The sequence below is a fragment of the Lathyrus oleraceus genome, chromosome 5 (assembly GCF_024323335.1).
Source record: "Lathyrus oleraceus cultivar Zhongwan6 chromosome 5, CAAS_Psat_ZW6_1.0, whole genome shotgun sequence".
NCBI lineage: Eukaryota > Viridiplantae > Streptophyta > Magnoliopsida > Fabales > Fabaceae > Lathyrus > Lathyrus oleraceus.
The window spans coordinates 616,233,533-616,257,601 of NC_066583.1; the positions used below are offsets into that span (position 1 = coordinate 616,233,533).

General features: G+C 39.9%; 1 protein-coding gene across 1 annotated transcript; it reads right to left on the bottom strand.

Annotated features, from left to right (window-relative positions):
- Positions 1-20,868: 20,868 nt before the first annotated feature.
- LOC127082430 (uncharacterized) lies at positions 20,869-21,678 on the bottom strand. The gene is made up of 2 exons (XM_051022667.1): positions 21,206-21,678; positions 20,869-20,968 (listed from the first exon to the last, which is right to left on the bottom strand). The coding sequence occupies exons 1-2, from the start codon at positions 21,676-21,678 to the stop codon at positions 20,869-20,871; spliced, it is 573 nt and encodes a 190-aa protein (XP_050878624.1).
- Between the last annotated feature and the right edge of the window lie 2,391 nt (positions 21,679-24,069).

Sequence of the window (24,069 nt, forward strand, 5' to 3'; positions counted from 1 at the left end):
CCTCTTCCTTTTACTGTCACCACTCTCGGAAGGAGAGACATGTTTCTTCCTTTTGTGGCCATGATGGCTTTTGGATTTATGGTGGGAGGTGTGCTGGAGACACGAAGAGAGGTTATAAGCAATTAGTCTAGCCAAAAGAGCAGACGAGCCGACAAGAAATACCTCAGTGCCTGCAGGAGCAGAGTGTTTGTGTTTTTTGGATTTTTTGGAGACGGAAGAGCCAGTAGGCTCTGTCGAACGTGGTTGACCCTGCACATAAGTGAAACATTAGCAACCACATAGGGTTCCCCTTTAGAAAATAAAAAAGAATGGAGATGCTTCAAAGAGGAGCATACAGAAGAGCTGGGTTTCTTTAAGATTTGAGATATGGGGCGCCTATCATCATCAGAAGATTGCTCAGGAGCAACCTGCAGGAAAAGAAAGGATGGCTAAGAATAAAGAAAAAATCAAAGGAGATAGTGAGGCAGCCAAAGTCGAACCTGAGCCTTTTTGGTCGAGGGAGCAGTTAGGTCAGCAGGTACAGAACCTGCAGGATTTAGTGGGAGCACTGCAAACAAATAAAGGAAACACAAGTAAGTGACAAGATTCAGCTAAACGAGAGTGTTAAAATTTCCAGAGAAATGTTACCAAGTTGCGTAGTTTCAAACACGCTAACATATTGAGGGTCAATATGAAGCGGTCCTGAGTATTCAGGCAGATAATACTTCGTGGGGACCACTCTGTCGGCTTTTCTCTTTTTAGAGGCGTTCTGTATGTACGAAATGGGACAATAGAACCACACTGGAACCAAATGGCCAAAGGCCAAAGCCAGTGGACTAGATGGCAGAGGGGGGAATTTGACTTTTCTGGAGTGAAGAGCGTAAAGATATTTGTCTTTCACGTAGGCAGGGAGTTTGAGTTTAGAAAGTTGGTCGGTTACTTTCGCTTTTAGTTCGACCGCAGCTTCCCAGATGGTCCCACGAAGATTATCTGGTCGATACACAACTTGGAAATAATTTTGGAAAGCACGAATTTGTTTGACATGAAGAGCCTTACATTTAGTCGACTTCGCCTGCAAACAAACAAAAGCCTCAGTTAATTCAGAAAGTTTTGCATCAGGATCTCCAACATAAAGGGCAAAATAGGACTGCCACCAATCATGGAATTCCTTGGTACAATAGTGGGCTGGTCGAAAAGGGAGAGAGGGAAGACGCGGTCGGTTTTTCTAGATATTTTCAAGTTCCTCGTCGACCTCGCTCCAAGGTTGGCCGCAAAGGATATTAGCAAGTAGCTCTTACGAAGAAAACAGAGGTTTGGGGATGAATTGGCAGAGGCCAAATTGCCTGGCCACAAGGTTAGGCTGGTAAGCTATCAGACCAGGATTGCTACTGGCAGTCTCCACCGACAAGAAGCGGGGGACCAAAAACCGCCTCCAAATGAGGAAAGATTCAGTCCTTAGCTCCCCATCAGCCGGAGGGAAAGGTCTGGTAAGCCACTCAGGACCCTCAGTTCGACGGTAAAAAGGTGCCATAGAGGGTAGGAAGTCGACTCGGGTCAACATGATGTCGAAGATGAGGCGAAACAATCGAAGGTCGGGAAAGTTCTTGTCGATAGGTGTCAAGGGGATCAACCGTTTCCAGATAACATGTCGTTCCTCTGGAGGACACGCAACCCTCCTCATCCCATAGGGGGCTACCTATTTGGAGAAGGTGGCATTGAGCCACAGTTGCAGGAACCAGAAAGGGCCATGAACCAGTACATTCTTCTTCCTGGAGTTCTCAGGGTCGAAGATCCGAATCTGGCAGACAACCTCAGATAGAGACTCATAGAGAGAGGCTAGTAACAGCTGGCCCAAAGCAACGTCACGCCCCTGATGCAATTGGGTTTCCAGGAGAGCAAAGTGTTTGGCTACCTGCATAGACCTTGAACAGAAAACGAAACGTGACAGCCATAGAGTCAAGAACGCCACATGTTCCTCGTCGGTCACGGGGCCTGCAGAGGTGGAGTGATGGTCAATAAAATTGTTGTATGTTGGTTTGCGTGAGTCACCAACCTTGAACTACAAGGAGACTGGGGCTACAGCCTCGCAGTCAAAAACTTCGCTAGTTGGTTTCAGTCAAGTGATCGCAGCAACATCTAGGAGTGTCAGCGTGATCATGCCACATCTAGTATGAAAGGAGTTGGTCGAACTCTCCCAGAATTGAAGTGCGGCTAATAACATGCCACAATACTGGGAAGGGCCACAGGGGGCAATCTTCAAGAGGGTATAAATGCCTGTTCTTTTCCAGTGGTCGATTTTCTCCATTTCCAATCGGTCCATCCAAGCACAAAACTTAGGACAATTCCTGGGGGGAGCGGTTCGGAAGTTCCTATCGACGTATCGAAGGGAGAAGGGTTGTTGAGTAGATATCACAGGTTCTAAAATTTGACTAGTGGGAAAAAGGGAAGAGTCATTTTTGGTGATCTCTGGGTGTCGGTTTTCTGAGAGAGGATCTAGGAACGCTAAGGGTTCATTAGCCAGAGAGAAATGAATCAATACCTAAGAACACCAGATTTTCTCCTTTTCTTCTACCAATGGAGGCTCAAGGACATATTCCCTGCCATCAATGTTGATAGGGCGCGAGGGTTCAGCAGCTGAAGGTTTGTTGGAGGTGGCCATGGAGATAACAAGAGGGTTCTTCGTTATGGAGTAGAAGATGTTTTCACAGAAAAAACAGAAGACAAATGAAGACAAGTGAATACTGAATCAAGAATGCCAAAAAAGAGAAGAAGAAAGAAGAATGAGGGTTTTATAGCCCTTAAACCCTTAGCAAAGAAGAGGGAGCGGTTACACTTCCATGGCCGACACGTACACTCACGTTCCCACGCCTACAGACACGTGGAGGAGAGAGGGTAAACGAAAAGACAAAACACGTTCAGTTTGGAGACGTGAAGTGACGTAGACGTGATTTTGTGCGTCTCGAGGAGAAGTAGAAACACTCGCCATGATTGTTTGACGTCACCCACGTGGGATACACAGAGGTCCCACTAAGTAGAAGCGGGAACAGTAAAGGGTAAGCCGACAGTTTCAGAGATGCCATCATCTCATCATCATCGACAGTCGAAAATGGCATCTCTGGGGGGCATTTTGTTACCACGAAATATCCCTAAGGCAGGTTGGAAGCACAAGTAATGAAAGAGTCCTATGAATGTGGGGATCATACCCTACCAAAAGGTAAAAGATGTTGAACGCAATCAAGAAAGAAAAGCAAACCAAAGGACGGGGCCGACAGGGAAAACTGGCTCCGTCGGCAGGCCATTATGTCGACCAACGCTATGTTTGGGACTTAAGGAATTCTAGGAAAATATGCAGAAGACAACTTCGTCCTAACATCTGGGCGGGATAAATTTGAAATTTAAAATAAAATAGCAGTTCCAAAAGAAATAAAAGTGCCATAACGTGGAGCAGTTAGCAAGACATGGGTGCGGCGGTTATACAGATCGTGGGTCATGACATCTTATAGTTTCCAAGAAGTTAGTTTGTTCTAGTTTAGTATAAATAGGAGTATCCCACAAGGGGCTCAAGGTGTTCACTTTGTACTACATAATCACTTGTAAGAAAACTTCCCATTCCCAGCGCGAGGAAGCAAGAGTTTCTCTGAGAGTGTTATGTACGTGAATCACCACATTTATTTCAATGCAACTTCCCTACTTTTCAATTGTTCCCGTTGAACATTTTATCTTAATTTCTTTTGTTTTTGATTTATCATTTTACGTTGTCGTTTACGCTGTCGACACTGACTCTATCACGGTTATAGAGTTTACCAAAAGCGTGTTCGTAGTATACATCTTTTGAATGTTATAGCGTTGTCGGTCACGAGTCACCTATAGGCGATAACATTGTCCAAAAAACGTTCGTGTGGGAAAACCATACACTTGTTCGACACTTTGTTGGGAGCCATTCCTCACAAAGTCATTTCGTCGAAGCTTGAACAAGTCTCACTTGCACTAGCACATGTCCGAGGATCAACTGGTCGATCCTGCAAGTAACCCTTCATTTTAAGACCAGGGAGCACCAACGGTTGTTTACCAATTTCCACAGTAAACACCAACTCGACAGAATGACTTTGTGAGGAACAACTCTTAAGAAAGTATCGAACAAACGTAGGGTTTTTCCACATGAACGGTTTAGACAATGTTACAGCCTACAGGTGACTCATGACCGATAGCGCTATAGCATTCAAAAGAGGTATACGACGAACACGCTTTTGGTAAACTCTATTATCGTAATAGAATTAGTGTCGACAGTGTAAGTGACAACGTAAAATGATAACTCAAAAGTAAATGAAATTAAGATAAAATGTTCAACGAGAACAATTGAAAAGTAAGGAAGTTGCATTGAAATAAATGTGGTGATTCACGTACATAGCACTCTCAAAAAACTCTTGCTTCCTCGCGTTGGGAATTGGAAGTTTTCTTACAAGTGATTTTCAATACAAACTGAACACCTTGAGCCCCTCGTGGGATCTTCTATTTATACTAAACTAAAGGAACTGCTCATAAGCTAAAACTCCGAGAAACCCGCAGATGTTATGTCACACGATCTGCCAAACCGCTGCTCTCACGTTTTACCAACTGCTCCAGATTTTGGCCCTCTTTATCCTTCTTATAACCGCTGGCTATTCAAATTTCAAATTTCTCCCGCCCAGATGCTAGGACGATGCTGTCTTCTACGCCTTTGGCATAAAGGAAAAATTCTTTAAGTCTGACTTCACCTCAGTCGACAAAATGGCCTGTCGACCAAACACATTCTCCTGTCGACTTCAACCCTTGACTTGTGTTTTTATCACTCTTATCTGCCTCAGACACCTCTTCATCCCTTGATGGGGTACAACCCCCAAATTCACAGGACTCTATCACTAACTATGCTTTGCGCATCCTTTAGAGATTTTTCGTGGCAACACATCTATAACAAAATTTTATTAAAATTACAAAGCCTTATTGGAGGTTAAGGACTTCTCAATTCTACCCTCATACATATACCCATTATTGAGATAGTTTTCCCCCCTTAACTGATTATCCTAGCAGTAGTGCAAAAATTCTGATTCTAATTCTTTAAATTTCTCCAAATTCTAAGATTTACTCTTGCACCTTCTCTAGCCTCCTCTCTATTCTAAAATTCTAATTTTACGTATGATAGAAAACTCTCTGCAACTAGGTTATGCTCTAATTTATATAATTAGGATAATCTAGTTAAAATTATAAACTTATTTCTCACTTACTAACATTCTCACTCCCTACCCCCCTCTATTTTTTATAATTCTCAATTCATCCCCAAACTCTATATTTTCAATTTAATTAATTAAATTAAATTAAAATATTATTATTTTAATTACTAAAATAATTCCTAATAATCCTAGCCCATTTCTACCAACCTCTAATTACTCATACACTCATATCTCGATGTTACACACCCCATCACCCAAATAAATTCAATCAATGCATATAATAGTTAAATTAAAATACAAATAAATTAATTAAAAAAATAACTAAAACAATGGGGTGTTACAACTTTCTCCCACTTAAAGAATTTTCTCCCTCGAAAATTACCTTAAGTAAACATATTTGGATACGACTCTGTCATCTGCCTCTCGAGCTCCGAAGTCAGGTTTCCACCAACTGGTCCTCCCCAAGCTACCTTCACCAAAGTAATCTCTTTACCACACAACTGCTTCACTTCGTAATCCTCTATCCGCATGGATGATGCCTTAACAGTCAGGTTATCTTTCACCTACACATCATCCATTTGGATCACATGAGACGGATCCAGAATGCATCTTCTCAACTGAGACACATGAAACACATCATAAAGATTGACAAGTGACGATGGTAAAACAATCTGATAGGCCACTTCTCTTATCATCTGCAAAATCTGGTATAGATCGATGAAATACAGAGTAAGCTTTCGAGACTTTAACGCTCGACCAACACCATTTATCGAAGTAACTCTTTGTAACACGTGATCCCCCTCTTTGAACTCAAGTACTTTCCTTTGCTTATCATGATAGCTCTTCTTACAATTCTGCAAAGCTCTCATATTTTCTTAGATCACTTTGATCTTCTCTGTGACCTATTGGACAATCTCTAGTCCAATCACAGCACCTTTTCCCCGCTCATACCAAAGAAAAGTGTCTACACCTTTTACCAATGCCTCAAACGGTGTCATTCCAATGCTTGAACGGAAACTGTTGTTGTACGAAAAATAGATCAACAGTAAAAAGATATCCCAAGCACCTCTTTGTTCTAGCACACAAGCCCTCAACAAGTCTTCTAAGGATTGGATAGTCCTCTCAATCTAACCATGTGTCTGCGGATGATCCGTTGTCGCACATGAGTCAAAAATAAGTTTAAAAGTGTAGTAAAATAGAAGCGGCACTCGAATGACGTATCACAAGGACTCTTGAATGTTGTAACCAAACGAATGACAAGAAGGGGGTTTTTAAGGTTCATAACTTAAATCTAAGATGATTAAAGAAAAAAGAAAAATTAATAAATAAGTTAATCTACTGTATCGATTTCCGACTTATCATTGATTCTTATAATTCCAATTCCTTAAGAGAATTTGATCCTATTCGATTATAATATCCACTGACAAGCGCAATGGGTATTTTATGATGTATGTTCCTAATTTCCGGATTTAAGTTATCGCGAATTAAGCAAACGTGACTTAATCAAACATGATAACGAAAAAGCTACACTAACGTGATTATAGTTAAGGATCATAAAACAATCGAATTTAACCAACTTTATCCTATAAGCAGCAATCAAATTAAGCAAACAAGAGCAATCGAATTAAGTAAACGACTTTATAGGAAGAAATGAAAAGAAATCGAAATTAAATGAAAATTTATAAAAATCTTAAAGTGGAATCCGAATACAGTAGATCGGCTCTATGTTAGCTCTCCATAAGATTCGTATGCCCTATTCTCTATTCTTGAATACTAAATAATAAATCCTAAAACTACTAAGTTGTTTAAATAGACCAAGGGAATTCAGGCCTAATAGCATCTGTCCCGAAAAAAATACAAAATCGGCCCAAAAATTAAGTATTTTCTTGAGTCTAGAACTAAAACGAATTATTCGACCCTTCTTCACTCTGAATCAACTTCTTACTTCAACATAAAACTTTTAATTTATCCTTTCATCTTTCTAACGCCTATTAGAACACATCAATCTGATTCGAATAACCCAAGTTATGACTTACGAAGCGAGAGGGTGTAAATAGTTATTTATTTAGAAAATACCATACGAAATTAAAATAAATGTAGCAATAAACTAAGCTAAGGAAACAAACTATAATAATAGAAATAACAAAAAAAAAATTAAAATTGTTGCAACATAATAGTGAAAGAATATGCCTGAAAATGCACTGAACAACGGGTGGCAAGCAGAACTCAAACATAGCTTCGTACCCAAAGATTCCTGTAAACTCTTCCTAAACCTTGACGTAAACCTTAGATCCATGTCAGATATAATACTGGATGGAATCCCATGAAAATTGACAATCCTCTCAATATATAGCTCTACTAGCCTCTCCAATGGATAGATAAGTCGAATCGAAATAAAGTGAGCCGACTGATCGAAAAAATAGCAAGTGTACTATTTTGCATATTATACTAATAACGGGGAAATTCCCCGAATGTCAATCTCAAGGACTGCACGTCAATATCGAGTTCAAATTATCATTCAATTAAACAAAAAGTCTGATTTGGGTTTTTAGATTCAAAGTTAGAAAAATAAAGGCAAAGGCAAATAAGAATGAAAATAAGGGTTTGCAAGGTAAGAGGAACAATGCCAGGGAAGGTGTATGATTTATCCCCGTAATAACTCTGAGTCACTATTGCATCAACAAATATCAATTACTACCAGTTCTCAAGGGTATTTTTTCCCAAGTCCTTGGTGAGAAAACCTTTAATCAATCTACCCTAATTTCTATGTCCATAGGCAATTAAGGTGAAGTTAAGCTTTATTATATCAAGAACACTCTGGTTCATACAGGGTATCCCTAGTCCTAGATGATATCTACTGCAGAGTAACCTTGTGAAAACCTTAACAATGGCATTTCAGCCTAATTGATAACCATAGAACAATCTCGATTGGTCCGAAAGAGAAAGCATTAAACATATCAAAAGGTTACCGTAAAAATAATATTATAAATGAAAATGTAAACTCAAACTTTTTACAATTCTAAATCAGGGACACCCCCTAGCTTTGGGGGGTTTAGCTACTCATATTGTTCAAAACGAATGCAAGATAAAAATTACACATTACAAGTATTTAGATGACTTCGATCTTCAATAGCTTTCTCTCATGAAAACCTTTAGCTCTCTGAACTCCTTGCTCTCTGTAATACTTGAATGTTTGATAGTATTGTGTTTTGCCTCGTTCCAAGATCCTCTTTTATTTGGTAGAAGATTCTCTTATATAGTGAAAATTCCAAGAAACGGGTGTACATGTCCAAAAATATCTCTGCAAGCCCGATAATCAAAAGCACGATGAAAAGGGAAAATTTTGGTCTTGGGCTGACACGGCTGGTCGTGTCAGTTCACTGCTTCCTGTGACACACCCATGATGCTTGACACAGTTGGGGATAAGGCCTGACACGGCCCGTGTCAGGTGACACGGGTGGCTGTGTCAGGCCTCCTGTACCGGGATTTTTCCATTCCTTTGCTTGCCAGAATTCCGCATTGTCTCGCTCCGAGTTCCTCGGTTCTTCCACTTGGACCTGTTGGGCAAAAACACAGACATCCCACGCGTAAAATCACGAAAATATGAAGTAAAACATGACAATGAATGGAAATGCTTAAATATTTAACGGGAAGTAAAATAGCCTTAAAAAGTACCAAAATGATTGCACAGTGTCTCAAAATCCTTTGTTTCTTGTCGGATCAGTAACAAAAACTTAATGAAAATTGTGACTGATCACAACCCCAAACTTAGCTCATTGCTTGTCCTCAAGTAATGTTTCAGATGACACTGCGTGTTATTCCCCAAGATTATTTATTCTTCCTAACATTGTTGAGATCATTCACTAACGTCTTCACTCTTCCTTTCATAGTTCCTGCTTTTCCTCGTGAGCTTTCAGTCGCACTTCCACATCGAGGAACCTTTTCACCTGTCAGCTTATTTCACATTCTCACCAATTCTCTCGGGGTTAAGTGTTTTCACTCATAATTCAGAATATGCAATATTGATTCACAAGTTTGAATAGTCTCTCCTTTCCTATCACCTACACACAACACACACACACACTTTTTGAGGTCTTTCAGGTTGTAACGGGGCTTGGGTTATGGTGTGGATATTAAAAAAATGGGAAACAAGTGGTTTTTAGTTCAGAGTAAATGTTACCATTATGTTCACTGTGTTGTTTTTTTTTTCTTTAAAATTGTCTTTCTTTCGTTTTTCGCTTGGTTTTTCTTTTTCATTCTTATTTTTCAACTGAGTGCCCTTCTTTGGCTCGTGCTTCTTTTGAACCCTCGAGTTTTTTTTTTATCTCGATGATTCTCTCTTTTTTCTTTGTTTTCGGATCTACCTGGGCTTTTGGAACTCATGGGGTTTTACCCCAAACTTAGAATTTCAACACAGCTTAATAATATCAACTTGACTCTGAACAAGGTAAGAAAGTGTTTTGGCCGTGGGGTACTTTTACGGGGTTAAACAAAAAATGGATACAGGCTCAAATGGGGTTTACAAGGGATAAAATTATTTGGGACGGCTAGAAAGGCTCAAGGTTATATTCAAACAACGTGCCTCAGTGTGTGTAGTCATGTAGTGACAGTCCCAGAGAATCTATGCAAATTTAGAGTGATAAAGACATACCTGAATATCTCTCATGATGATCAATGTGTTTGGCTTTCTATGACTCACCATGTTAGGTTAAGCTTTGACAGTATCCACAATACCTCTAGTATGGCGCGACTTCTTTCTTACTTCGGAATGCACAAGGCACTTGTGTTGGTTAAGCTGTATACATTGCGTCCGATCTTTCTTCTCTAGCAGTGTCGAATTCCCGGGGAGATCCTTCACAACAAGAAATGGTAAGTAAAGTGATCCTTTAATCCACTCCCAATCGTGATCATTACTAATTTCACAATAACACCACAGACCGGAAACACTTGCAGCATAATGTACCCTAAAATAGAAAAAACCAAATATATTAACGCAATAAAGTAAAATAATAAAATTATTAGCAAAATAACAATACTAAAAATAACATAAAATCTCCCCCACACTTGAGCTAAACATTGACCTCAATGTTTGCAAACAAGAACGAAGGAGGAAACTCACAGTACTCTACTGAGGAAATGGGTGTGGAAAATGCAGCATCAATTGTCGCATCATGCTGCTCATCTCATCCAACATTTCCCCCTGTCGGGTTTGCTCGATACCTTGCCATTGTTGCTCCATCCTTAATTCGCCCAACTTAGTATGTACCCAGGTTCATTGGCCAGTGGACCAGGAAGAGGATCCTGCCTCCTGATGGGTAGGCTCCGGATGTGGGGGTACAAATTGTTCCTGAGGTTCCTCCTCTTCTGCCTCTGTGGCATCCACATGGTCACCTGCAAACTGATCACCTGTAGAAAAATGCTCAGTGTCGTGGCCTTCCTCAGTGTCTGGGTCAGCACTTACATACAGTTAGTTTGCATAGTCAGTAATACTAACTATGTCCGGATCCGGAAGAGCCATAATAAATCGTTTGTGGATAAGCATAGAATAATAAGTGGGAGCAACGAAAATCATACCTTGTTGTATCAGAGTTGACATGTCAATTTTGGTTTTACCTGCAATTGGAGTATCTTCGAGCAAAATCGTCTGATACCTGAAATGTTCAGCAATTTGGGTGATCATGCCGCCAACGGAGATGCCTCAAGAGTCTGCTTGGCCAACCTGCCCAGATAATCAGCTGCAAAGGCAACTATATTGATGGCTTTATTTTGCACCATCGAGTACATAAAAAATAATTCCCGCAAAGTGGCTACCCCTGTGCTATCACCTCTTTCAAACAGGGTGTAAGCCAAACCCTTCTAGGCATAACGGAAACATGGATTCTAGATACCGGAGGCCTTAGCACCCTTGGAGGTGTAATCGTTCCTCCCCGTGATGGCAATCCAGAAATCCTTTGGCGAGAACCCATCTGGGACCACTCCTGGTCCGTACAGCGGGAGTCAGAGTATCCCTGCCAATTCTTCCACATACAATTCATGATAATTATTGAACAGGCGGAAACACAAAGTCCCGAAATAGTACTTGGTAGTGTCGATCCAACGCTTTTCAAGTTGGAATTCGAGCGTGCTGAGAAATTCGAGCGTGATGCGCTCATATGTCGGCGCTTCCAGGCTCATAAACTCCAACATCCCTAAGACGTGGAACATCCTGTACACCTCAATTTTTAGCCCTAGAGCGTTCAGAGTGTGCTCGCACATATACCTGGTAGGTGTGAGCTTCCGTTTCCGGTGGACTTGATACCGCTTCTCTTGTTCTGGATTGTCAAATAAAATATTATGCAAATTTGGTTTCCGGCTTGGTCGCTTATGTAACCTTGACATCTCAGCAAGTTATTGCTTTCCGATGAGAATTCTCATCGGGGGCATTTTGGACCTGCAAAAAAAATTGAACTTTTTGATATAGAGAGTTAGAAAATTCTGAAACCGTGGTTAGAACGGGGATGGCGAATGGAGTATTATTTGTGAAAGGTGTTATGGCGATATGGTAGTGGAAGTGGTGGTTATGAAAGCTTTGAGGGAGGAGATTTAATGGAGTTTTGTAAGGGTTTAGAGAGAGAGAGAGAGAGAGAGAGAGAGAATGATAATGATGAGGTTTATGAGAGAAAAGGTGGAAAAGGTTATGGGAAATCTGAGTAATGATAAGGTAAAATGTGGGAAAGTATGGTTAAGAGAGAATTAAAAGGTGGGCCCCACAGAAAGTTTGAATTTTCAAAAAAAAATCAAAAAACCCGTCTGCCTGACACGGGCGCCCGTGTCAGGCCACTACCACGCCCAAATTTCCTATTTTCCTTCAGTGCTTCTGACACGGCCCGTGTCAACTGACACGGGTGGCCGTGTCATGCCACTGCCACGCCCCAAATATTCTCAACCTTCAACGCTCCTAACATTGTCCGTGTCAGCTGACACGGGTGGCCGTTTCAGGCCACTGTTTTACCCTTTATTTCCATGGTTCACCAAGCTTCTGACACGGGCACCCATGTCAGGCTGCATTTTTGGCCGCTTTTTTGGATTTTTTTCCCCGTTCAACCTTCGGTAACGTTATTTTTTTGTTGACATGACTTAGACATTTATTGAAGTGATTTTCCCCTCCTTTTGTAGAGCTCCTGTATAAACCTACAAACATACACACACTGATAAAAATTAAAATTGCGTGGGCTACCTCCCACGAACGCTTCGTTTAACGTTGCATGGCTCGACTGTCCTTCGTCTTTTCAGGTAAGACAGATTTTCTCTATCAGACCACCCTCCTGGTCTTGTAGGTTCGATTTGACTCTCTGCCCATTTACCTTGAACATGTCCCCGTTTGCCGTATTTCTTAGTTCAACGGCTCCATACGGGAATACTTTTTGTATCATAAAGGGTCCCGACCATCTCGACTTTAGTTTCCCAGGGAACAACTTCAACCTTGAATTAAATAATAATACCAGTTGTTCTTTCTTCTGAATGCGTCGGTTGTGCCATGTTTTGGTTTGTTCTTTGTATATCTTGGCATTCTCATATGCTCGATTTATGAATTCTTCTAGCTCTTGTAATTGAAGAATCCGGGATTTCCTCGCTTTGGACAGATCATAATTGAGAAATTTGGTATCCCAGAATGCCCTGTGCTCGAGTTCGAGCGGCAAATGACAAGCTTTACCGTAGACCAGTTGGTATAGGGACATACCTATGGGGGTTTTGAACGTTGTTCGGTATGCCCATAGTGCATCCTCTAGCTTAATCGACCAATCTTTCCGTGATGCGTAAACTGTATTTTCAAGAATCTGCTTTATCTGCCGATTTGATACTTCAACCTGTCCACTTGTCTGGGGATGGTATGGTATGGCGATTTTATGCTTTACATTGTATTTCCTTAGCAGGTTCTCCATCATCTTGTTCAGAAAGTGGGTACCTTCGTCACTAATTAGTGCTCTTGGTACCCCAAACCGAGCAAAGATACAATTCTTTAGGAAATTGATCGCCACTTTAGCATCATTTATGGGTAGTGCTACTGCTTCCACCCATTTTGACACATAGTCAACTACGACCAGAATATATTGATTTCCAAAGGACGGTGGGAAGGGTCCCATAAAATATATTCCCCACACATCGAACAGTTCTACCTCTAACATGGCATTCTGAGGTATCTGATTTCTCTTTGATATGTTACCTGTTCTCTGACATCTGTCACACTCTTTTACTATCTCTTGTGCATCTCTGAACAATGTAGGCCAGTACAGTCCAGACTGGAGGACTTTTACTGCGGTTCTATCTCCGCTAAAATATCCTCCATATTCTGAGTTGTGACAAGCTTTGAGGATGTCCCTTTGTTCTTCCTCCGGAACACATCTCCCCAGCAGGCCATTTATTCCCTTTTTGCACAAGAACGGATCGCCCCACACATAAAACCTGCAATCATGCAAAAGCTTTTTTCTTCTGTTAGAGTCAAAATCATTAGGTATTAGTCCACCTACAACAAAGTTCGCATAATCTGCGAACTAGGGGATCTGCGTAACGGTAGGATACGTTCATCGGTGAACTCATCTCTAATGGGGTGTGTTTCTTCTGTTTCTTGAATCGGAGTCATCCGAGATAAGTGATTAGCAACAGTGTTTTCACTCCCCTTTTTGTCTCTGATTTCCAAGTCGAACTCTTGTAGTAGTAGGATCCATCGCAGCAACCTTGGTTTTGATTCCTGTTTGGCAAAAATATATTTTAAAGTTGTATGGTCAATATACACAATTACCTTTGATCCCAATAAATAGGATCTGAACTTATCAAAAGCATACAAAACCCCAATGATCTCTTTTTGGGTGGTTGCATAGTTCATTTGAGCGGGGTTCAATACGTGGCTTGCATAGTAGATCACATGTAGAAGCTTCTCCTTTCGTTGCCCTAATATTGCCCCTACTGCATTATCACTAGCATCGCACATTATCTCAAAAGGGAGATACCAATCAGGGGAAATAACTATGGGGGATGACACAAGTTCCTTCTTCAGGGTCTCGAAGGCTTTCCTTCACTCTTTGGCAAAGAGGAATGGTGTATCTTTCACCAGTAGACTAGTTAGTGGTTTTGCGATCTTGGATAAATCTCTTATGAACCTGCGGTAGAACCCTGCATGTCCCAAGAAACTTCAGATGCCTTTTTCATTTACCAGAGGTGGTAAATTAGCTATTACCTTAACTTTTTCTATGTCCACTTCGATACCTCGGTTGCAAATCTTGTGTCCCAACATTATCCCTTCACCCACCATGAAATGGCACCTTTCCAAATTCAGGATCAAATTTGTTTGCTGGCATCTTTCTAACACAAGTGACAAGTTATTTAAACATTTATCAAATGAAGAATCGAATACTGAAAAGTCATCCATAAATACTTCCATATGCTTTTCGAGCATGTCAGTAAATATTGATGTCATACACCTTTGAAAAGTGGCAGGTGCGTTGCATAACCCAAATGGCATTCTTCTATAAGCGAAGATACCATAGGGGCATGTGAAGGCAGTCTTCTCTTGATCTTCAGGGGCAACCGCAATTTGATTGTATTCCGAGTACCCATCTAGGAAACAATAGTAGTCATGTCCGGCTAACCTTTCCAGCATTTGATCAATGAATGGTAACGGAAAGTGGTCCTTTCGTGTTGCCATGTTCAGTCTCCTATAGTCGATGCACACTCTCCAACCTGTAACAGTTTTGGTTGGAATTAAATCATTCTTCTCATTCTTAATCACCGTAGTACCCCCTTTTTTTGGTACCACGTGGACTGGACTTACCCATGAGCTGTCGGAAATAGGATAAATTAATCCCGCATCCAACAATTTTACAACCTCTTTGAGTACCACTTCTTTCATTGTTGGGTTAAGTCTTCGTTGTGGTTGCACCACCGGCTTATGATTATCTTCCATTAAGATCTTGTACATGCAAACGGTCGGGCTTATACCTTTCAAATCCTCGATTGCCCATCCGATTGCGCCCTTGTATTTTTTTAGCACTTGAATGAGTTCTGCTTCTTGGACCCTTTGCAGACTGGCATTGATAATAGTTGGGCATTTTTTTTCAGTATCTAGAAATACATACTTTAGATTTGCTGGTAGCTGCTTCAGATTTACCCCTGTTTTAGGTTTTTCAGTGATATCTGATGGTGGCGGTGGTCTTAAATCTTCCCACCGGTGTGGTTTAGATCTAATCCATTCAGGTTGTTTTTCCATCATAGCGAGCACCTCAGAATCACTCTTATCTACATCACTTTCAAAAATCGATAGACTTAAGACACATTCTAACGATGACGGGGGCATTTGCTTTTCAATTTCTTGAGCAATTACCTAATCTATTATCTCCACAGTTTGTCTTGTGCCAATATCATCTCTCTATTGCATTGTGTTTTGCACATCTATCTTTAACTCTTCATCATAGACTTTGAGGGTCATTGTTCCTTCCTCTACGTCGATCATACATCGTCCTATCTCCAAGAATGGTCTACCCAACATGACATGAATCTCCTCATCTTCGGGCATTTCCAGAATGACGAAGTCAACTGGGAAAACAAACTTGTCAATTTTCACAAGAACGTCTTCCACAATCCCATAAGTTCGCCTCACAGAGCGATCCACAAACCGAAGTGTCATTCGAGTATCTTGAATTGTGCCAATGCCTAATTTCTTATAGATGGATAGTGGCATCAAGTTGACACTTGGTCCTAAGTCAATCAGAGCCTTCTTGAATTTTCTATCACCAATAGTTCATGGAATAGTAACCGATCCCCTATCTTTCTTTTTCACTGGGAGTTTCATACCTTGAAGAATGGCACTACATGTTTCAGTTAGGATGATCGGGTCTATATCAGTGGAACGCTTTTTGGAGATGATGTCTTTCATGAACTTGGCATATATTGGAATTTGTTCTAATGCCTCCGAAAAAGGGATGTTTATTTCAAGCTTTTTGAACATTTCCAGGAACCTCTCAAAAAAAAATTCATGTTGATCTTTCTTCTTCTGTCTTGGAGGGTAAGGGAGTTTGATGACCGGTTTCAGAACTTTTTATTTCTCCTTGACAGGTGGCATTACCACTTCTTCATCTTGGTCCTTGGTTTCCTTGATTTCTAAATCCACTTCTAACAATCCATCTTCCTCCATACTATTTTCTTCCGTTGACTTCTCACTTCGGGTTACGACAGCGTTAACATTGTTATAGTCCCGCTGATTTTTTACCGTACCACTGGGTAGGGTACCCGGGGCTTGAAAATTTGAAGCTAACTGTTGTGTTATCTGACCCATTTGGACTTCGAGATTTTTTTATGGAGGCAGTGGTGTTTTTCTGATTAGTTCTAGTATCTTCTTGAAACTGCATATTGTGGGCGGCTAATTTTTCAATGGCGATTTCCCATTCAGCCTTTTTAGGTGCCTGTTGTTGTTGTTGTTGTTGTTGATACTGAGTCTGATATTTCCCTGTACCCTATTGCAGAATATTCCCTCTCTGATCTTTCCAGGAGAAATTAGGATGATTCTTCCAACCTGGGTTGTAAGTGTTGGAGTAGGGATTATTCTGCTTCAAGAATTTGATCTCTTCAATTTGTTGGGGGGTAGAAAAGCAATAAACCGTGTGATGAGGTCAATTACAAATTTCACAAGTGCTAGCATGAGTCGGCTGGACTTGACCTATCTGTTGAGTACCTATATTCATAGCTTTCAACTTCTTGTCTACTTCGGAAGCAACTATGTCTTCCAGACGGATTTATTTGTCTCTAATTTCATATCAATTACCCCTTCTGGCAGACTAGTACACCTGTCATATAATTCTAGATGCTCATTGGCAACTATTGCTTCAATATTCCTTTTAATACCAGTGGCTTTTGAGAAATTTGTTGAGCCACCAGGTGTTGTATCAATCAAATGTTTTGTTTTTATTCTCAGCCCATTAACGAACATCTGCATTTGTTCGGTGTGATCTATATTATGAGTTGGACACGTTACTAAGACCTATTTGAATCTTTTGTAGGCGTCTCCCAATGATTCACCATCCTTCTGTTTGAAATTAAGGATTTCATACCTTTTCCTCAGGAATCCTGATGCTGGAAAGTACTCATTTAAGAATGTAGTTTCCATCTCTTCCCATGATGTGATACTGCCGGCTGGAAGAGAGTAGAATCATTCTTCTGCATCTTCAGCTAAAGTGAACGGGAACATTCTTATTTTTTTTGCTTCATCAGTATGGCCATCAATTTTCAACGTGGTGCTCATGGTCAGAAATCTTTGTCGGTGTTTGTTGGCATCTTCATTAACCTTTCCGGTGAAAGGTTTTCTTTCCAATTGATTGATTGTGCTAGGATGTAGTTGAAAATTCATCACATTCACCGGTTGGTTGACAATGGTCAGTCGACCACCCAGTGCGTTTGCACCTCCATAGTCACCTAGAAGTCTTTTTGGAGGTGGAGGAGGTCTATTTGGAGGAACATCAGCCATTGGTTCTTTGAATTTGGCGTGATCAGAGGTACTTTCTTCTTTGGAATCCACTCTTGTGTTCCTGCGTCTTCGGTGAAGGGTCCTCTCGATCTCTACGTCAAAAAGAAATTCAGCTGAGGGTTCTCCTCGCATACACAAATTAGTAAATTATAAATGACAAAAAAACAATTTTATTGTAGAGCAACAAAATTTTAATTGAACTTTAAAATTAAACTTTATATTTTGGCAGTCCCTGGCAACAACGCCAAAAACTTGATCGAAAAAATAGCAAGTGTATTATTTTGCCTATTATAGTAATATAGGGGAAATTCCCTGAATGTCAATCTCAAGGACTGCACGTCAATATCGAGTTCAAATTATCATTCAATTAAACAAAAAGTCCGATTTGGTTTTTTAGATTCAAAATTAGAAAAATAAAGGCAAAGGCAAATAAGAAGAAAATAAGGGTTTGCAAGGTAAGAGAAACAATGTCAGGGAAGGTGTATGATTTATCCCCGTCACAACTCTGAGTCACTATTGCATCAACATATATCAATTACTACCAATTCTCAAGGGTATTTTCTCCCAAGTCCTTGGTGAGAAAACCTTTAATCAATCTACCCTAATTTCTATGTCCATAGGCAATTAAGGTGAAGTTAAGCTTTATTATATCAATAACACTATGGTTCATACAGGGTATCCCTAGTCCTAGGTGATATCTACTGCAAAGTAACCTTATGAAAACCTTACCAATGGTGGTCCAGCCTAATTTATAACCATATAACAATCTCGATTGGTCCGAAAGAGAAAGCATTAAACATATCAAAAGGTTACCGTAAAAATAATATTATAAATGCAAATGTAAACTCAAATTCATTACAATTCTAAATCAGGGACACCCCCTAGCATTGGGGGGTTTAGCTACTCATATTGTTCAAAATGAATGCAAGATAAAAATTACACATTACAAGTATTTGGATGACTTCAATCTTCAATCGCTTCCGCTCATGAAAACCATCAGCTCTTCGAACTCCTTGCTCTCTGTAATACTTGATTGCTTGACAATACTGTGTTTTGACTCATTCCAAGATCCTATTTTCTTTGGTAGAAGGTTCTCTTATATAGGGAAAATTCCAAGCAACAGATGAACATGTCCAAAAATCTCTCTACAAGCCCGGTAATCAAAAGCCCGATGAAAAGGGAAAATTTTGGTCTTGGGTTGACACGACCTGTGTCAGCTGACACGACACGTGTCAGCTCACTGCTTCCTGTGACACACCCATGGTGCTTGACACGGTTGGGGATAAGGCCTGACACGATCCTTGTCAACTGACACGGGTGACCGTGTCAGGCTACTGTTTTCTTTCTTGGATTCTCCTTTTGTCTGGCACGGCCCGTGTCAGGTGACACGGGTGGCCGTGTCAGGTGACACGGGTGGCCGTGTCAGGTGACACGGGTGGCTGTGTCAGGCCTCTTGTACCGGGATTTTTCCATTCCTTTGCTTGTCGGGATTCTGCATTGTCTCGCCCAGAGTTCCTCGGTTCTTACACCTGGACCTGTCGGAAAAAACACAGACATTCCACGCGTAAAATCACGAAAATATGAAGTAAAACATGAAAATGATTGGAAATGCTTAAATATTAAATGGGAAGTAAAATAGCCTTAAAAAGTACCAAAATGCTTGCACAGTGTCTCAAAATCCTCAACTTCTTGTCGGATCAGTAATGAGAACTTAACGAAAATGGTGACTGATCACCGACTTAGTCAACCTATCCACAATAACCCAAATGGTATTATAATTCTTCACTGTTCGTGGAAACCCAACCACAAAGTCCATCAAAATGTTATCCCACTTCCACTCATGGATAGAAAACGACTTCATCAGACCGAACAAATTTTGATGTTCAAGCTTTGATTTATGGCAAGTAAAACAAGCATACATGAACTCAACAGTTTTCTCCTTCATTCTTGGCCACCAAAACCACTTCTTCTAGTCTTGATACATTTTAGTAGCACCGAGATGAATACTCTATCCACTCCTGTGAACTTCCTCAAGAATACTAGGTACATATGGTACACGAACTTTATCTCAAAATCTTATCACTCCATTCTCGTTGATTTTGAAGTCACCACCTTGGCCTTGATTAATCGAAACCAATCGGTCAACTAATCCTAAGTCAATCTTCTGACCTTATCTGATATCTTCAAGAATACCACTGGTCAACTTCAACATGCAAAACCTCACGCTAATATGAGTCATTTCACAAACTAAACTCAGATATCACAATTGTTCAATCAACTCCAACTATCGAACCATAAGCATTAACATATGCAACGACATCCTACTCAAGGCATCAACTACGATATTGGCTTTACCAAGATGGTAATTCAAACCAAAATCACAGTCCTTCAAAAATTCGAGCCACCTCTTCTGCCTCATATTCAACTCTTTCTAATCGAATAAGTACTTCAAACTCTTGTGATCACTGGATACTTCAAATCTAGAACCAAGCAGGTAATGCCTCCAAATCTTAACTACAAACAAAATGACGACTAATTCCAGATCATGCATAGGATAATTCCTCTCATGAACCTTCAACTTTCTAGAATCATAAGCCACAACCTGTCTTTTTTGCATCAGCAAATCACCCACACCCATCATCTAAACATCACAATACATAATAAAGGACTCACTCAGATTCGGAAAAATCAATATTGGAGCAGACATCAACTTCTTCTTGAGCTCTATAAAACTCTCTTCATACAAAGTATCCCACATATATGCCTGATCCTTTTGAGTCAACTGAGTCAAAGGCATCGCCAACTTCAAAAATCCTTTAATAAACCTTCTATAGTAACTAGCCAAACCTAGAAAACTTCTGATATCGATAACAGACTTCGGAGTTTCCCATTGTAACACAACATCAACCTTTGACGGATCAACAACAATACATCCATTAGAAATTACATGACCTAAGAAACTCACTTCTTTCATCCAGATATAACACTTAGATAACTTTGCATAAAACTTCTTTTATTTCAAGGTTTGCAACATGATTCTTAGATGCTTTGCGTGATTTTTATCTAACTTTGAATATATTTGATTATCATCGATGAAAAAACCACAAATTGATCTAAATACGGATGGAATATTCGGTTCATGTAATCCATGCACACTACAGGCGTGTTATATACAACAAACGACATCACTTAATACTCGTAATGACTGTATCTCGTTCTAAATGCAGTCTTCAGAACATCATCTGGTTTCACTCGAATCTGATGATAACCTGACCGCAAATCAATCTTGCTGAAAAAACAAGCGCCAACTAACTAATCCATTAGATATTAGATTCTTGGAAGTGGACATTTGTTCTTAATTGTTACTTTATTCAACTGTCAAGAATCAACACACAATCTCATGCTACTATCCTTCTTCTTAACTAATAATACTGGTGCTCCCCATGGTAAAACACTCAGTCAAACAAACTTCTTCTCAAGCAACTCTTCCAATTGATTCTTCAGCTAACTCAGCTCTGAAGCCTACATTTTATGAGGAGCCATTGATACATGACTAGTACCAGGTACTAAGTCTATAGCAAACTCCGCCTCATGCTTTGGAGGCAAATCAATGATATCATTTGGAAACACTTTGGGAAAATCACACACAATTGGCTGCTCTCCTGTTGCAACTTTATTGTCGATTCCTGAAGCAGGAAACATAAAGAACATGTGCTCCTTCTCTTTCAAGAATTCTCCTACTTTCTTAGCAGATACAAACATCAACTTTGAATCTCCTCCCATCTTGGGAAACATCACATTCTTGGCAAAACAGTTGATATGAACACGATTGAACTCCAACCATTTCATTCCAAGGATAACATCAAGTTGAATCAAATGTAAATAGACTAAGTCCATCGCAAAACTTTTACCAAAAATAGTCAATGGACACTTCAAACACATTAATGAAGTAGTTACTGAACCATTGGTTGGGGTATCAATAACCATACTTCCAACCATAGAAGCTAGCTTTAAATCCAACCTCTTAGCATAATCCAGCAAAATAAAATAATGTGTCTCACCCGTATCAATAATAACAATTAGAGGAATATTATTGATAAAACACGTACCTCGAATCAACCAGTCATCACTAGTAGTCTCTGTCCTAGACAAGGCAAAAAATTTACCCCCACACTAGGCCTTCTTCTGCTTCTGGAAATTGGTATTGATATGGCCTTGCTCCCCACAATTGTAGCAAGTCATAACATGGCCTTTACAATCAATGATAAGGTTCCATATCTTCCCACACTTGTAACACTTTATCTCATCACTAGAGCATTCATTGGCACGATGACCTATCACCCCCAACCTATAACAATAGACCTAAGTAGGAGCTCCTCCCCCACTTGGCTTCTTCTCTGTTGTAGATTTCTATTTCCCTTTGTCAGCAAGATTCACATACAGCTTTCCTCAAAATTGTCATTTCCCTTTATTTTCACTAATTCTCTTGTAGTGAACAGATCGGGCTCTGTTGTCTTCATCATAGATCCTACACTCAATCACCAGTATAGAAAAGAGGAATATCTCCTGGTAACCGACAATCTGTTTGATCTCAGGACCCAACCTGCTCTCAAACTTTATGCACTTTGAACCCTTAGCATCATCACTATTATAATGCAGATAGAATTTCACTAGCTCCTTAAACTTTGCAGCATACTCTGCAACTGTCAAATTACCTTGCTTCAACTCAATGAATTTTATCTCCTTCTTACTACACACATCATTTGGGAAGTACTTCTCTAGAAACTATGCTCTGAACACATCCCAGGTAACCTCAATACCAGTAACCTCTAGTCTTTGGCGTGAATTATTCCACCAATCCTCCGCTTTCTCAGACAACATGTGCGTACCAAATAATAGCTTTTGCTCTTCAGAAAAAGCCATTATTCAGAAGAAGAAAATTCATTATCTTTTATCCATGCATGAGCATCCTCCGTGTCATATCTACCCTTAAACGTCAGTGGATTATTCCTCTGAATCTTTCCCAAGACACGAAACTCATCACTGACCTGATTCTGTTACTCATACAGCGCCTGAACCACTGACTCCAAAGCATCATAAATTGTGAGATTGTTTCTTCTTGCCATTATGCACACCATCAAATAGACATTAGAAAAAACAATGCATTGAAAGTGTACACACACGATACCACTATGTAACACCCTAAACCCCAAAAGTTATTGTAGCGGTAAATTCATGAGCATTAAGCTATGGATAAACTTAACATCAATAAAACCAGAGTCTCCACTGCACTTTTATTATTTCCAAAGGAAAAGGGAAAAGTACGAACAAAACCCAAAGATAAGAAGTTTTCAAATCAAAACTAATAAAATGCCAGAGATTACAGGTAAGGGGGTTGGTTACACAGAGGGAAGATGTTAGCACCCAAAGTGTCCTAGGTACTCCTAGGGAGCCCTTTTTTTATGCGTGTGTGTGTTTTTTTGGATAAAAGAAGTTTGCAATAAATAGAGTGTGAGGATGAGAAAAGAGTTCATTGATTATATTTTTGTGTTTGACAAGACCTTCAAACATGTGCCTACGTACCAACATAAAAATGAGGGATCAAAATCTTGTAGTTCGTGGTATCAATTTCAAAGTGAGTGAATTGCTTTTAACAAAAATTTAAGTTTGAAAGGGGCACAAAAGGCCTAAAAGAGTTTGAATGAGTGTTAGTTCTTTTTGTCTTTTGAAAATTTAAGTCAATATCGTTAGATTCATTTACAAGTTTGATTTAAGGAAAGAGTTTAAAAAAAGCAATGGCATAGGGCCAAAGTTTCTAATTTTCAAGAGAGTCTGAGTTAGAAATCACAAGCAAAGAAGATTTTGAAAGGAGGGAGAGATTTGAAATTTAAGAAGTGGGAGGAGATGAAGAGACCAATCCTAAGCAAGAACTAAAAAGTTAAGAGTTGAAAAGATCTGACCAATGGGATGCAATCCAATAGACAAGAATGTCATATAGAAAACCCAATTTTCCTTTGGACTTTAGGACCAAGCAATATCAATACACAAATAAGATGAAAATCAAGGCATCAAATAAATATAGCCACATCCAAGCTAGCAACTTCATAGTCTTATTCATGATCTTCCATGTATCAGATGACATACTCCTTGAATGGCTCAGAAATAGACATTAGACACAGGTTCAAAGTAACATTTTGCATCAAGACCATATAGAAGATGAACTCAAGTGGATCCCAATACTTGCATCACATAAAAATTCAATTCACAATGGCTTGGCTTCAGAAAAAGTTGGCATTGTCCAAGTCCTTTTTGCATAGAGAGTGTTGCCTAATTCTAAGTCCAAGTCCCATATCAAATCCATCAGTCCAACCAAACATTTTTTAAGAGTTT

Bases quoted from the DNA above. Each gene is read 5' to 3' on its own strand.
- LOC127082430 (XM_051022667.1), bottom strand. From the start codon at position 21,678: ATGGTTGGAAGTATGGTTATTGATACCCCAACCAATGGTTCAGTAACT. The intron at 20,969-21,205 runs GTAGGCTTCAGA...TTGTTTTTTCAG, and splicing joins TCAATGGCTCCTCATAAAAT to CAAGATTGATTTGCGGTCAG.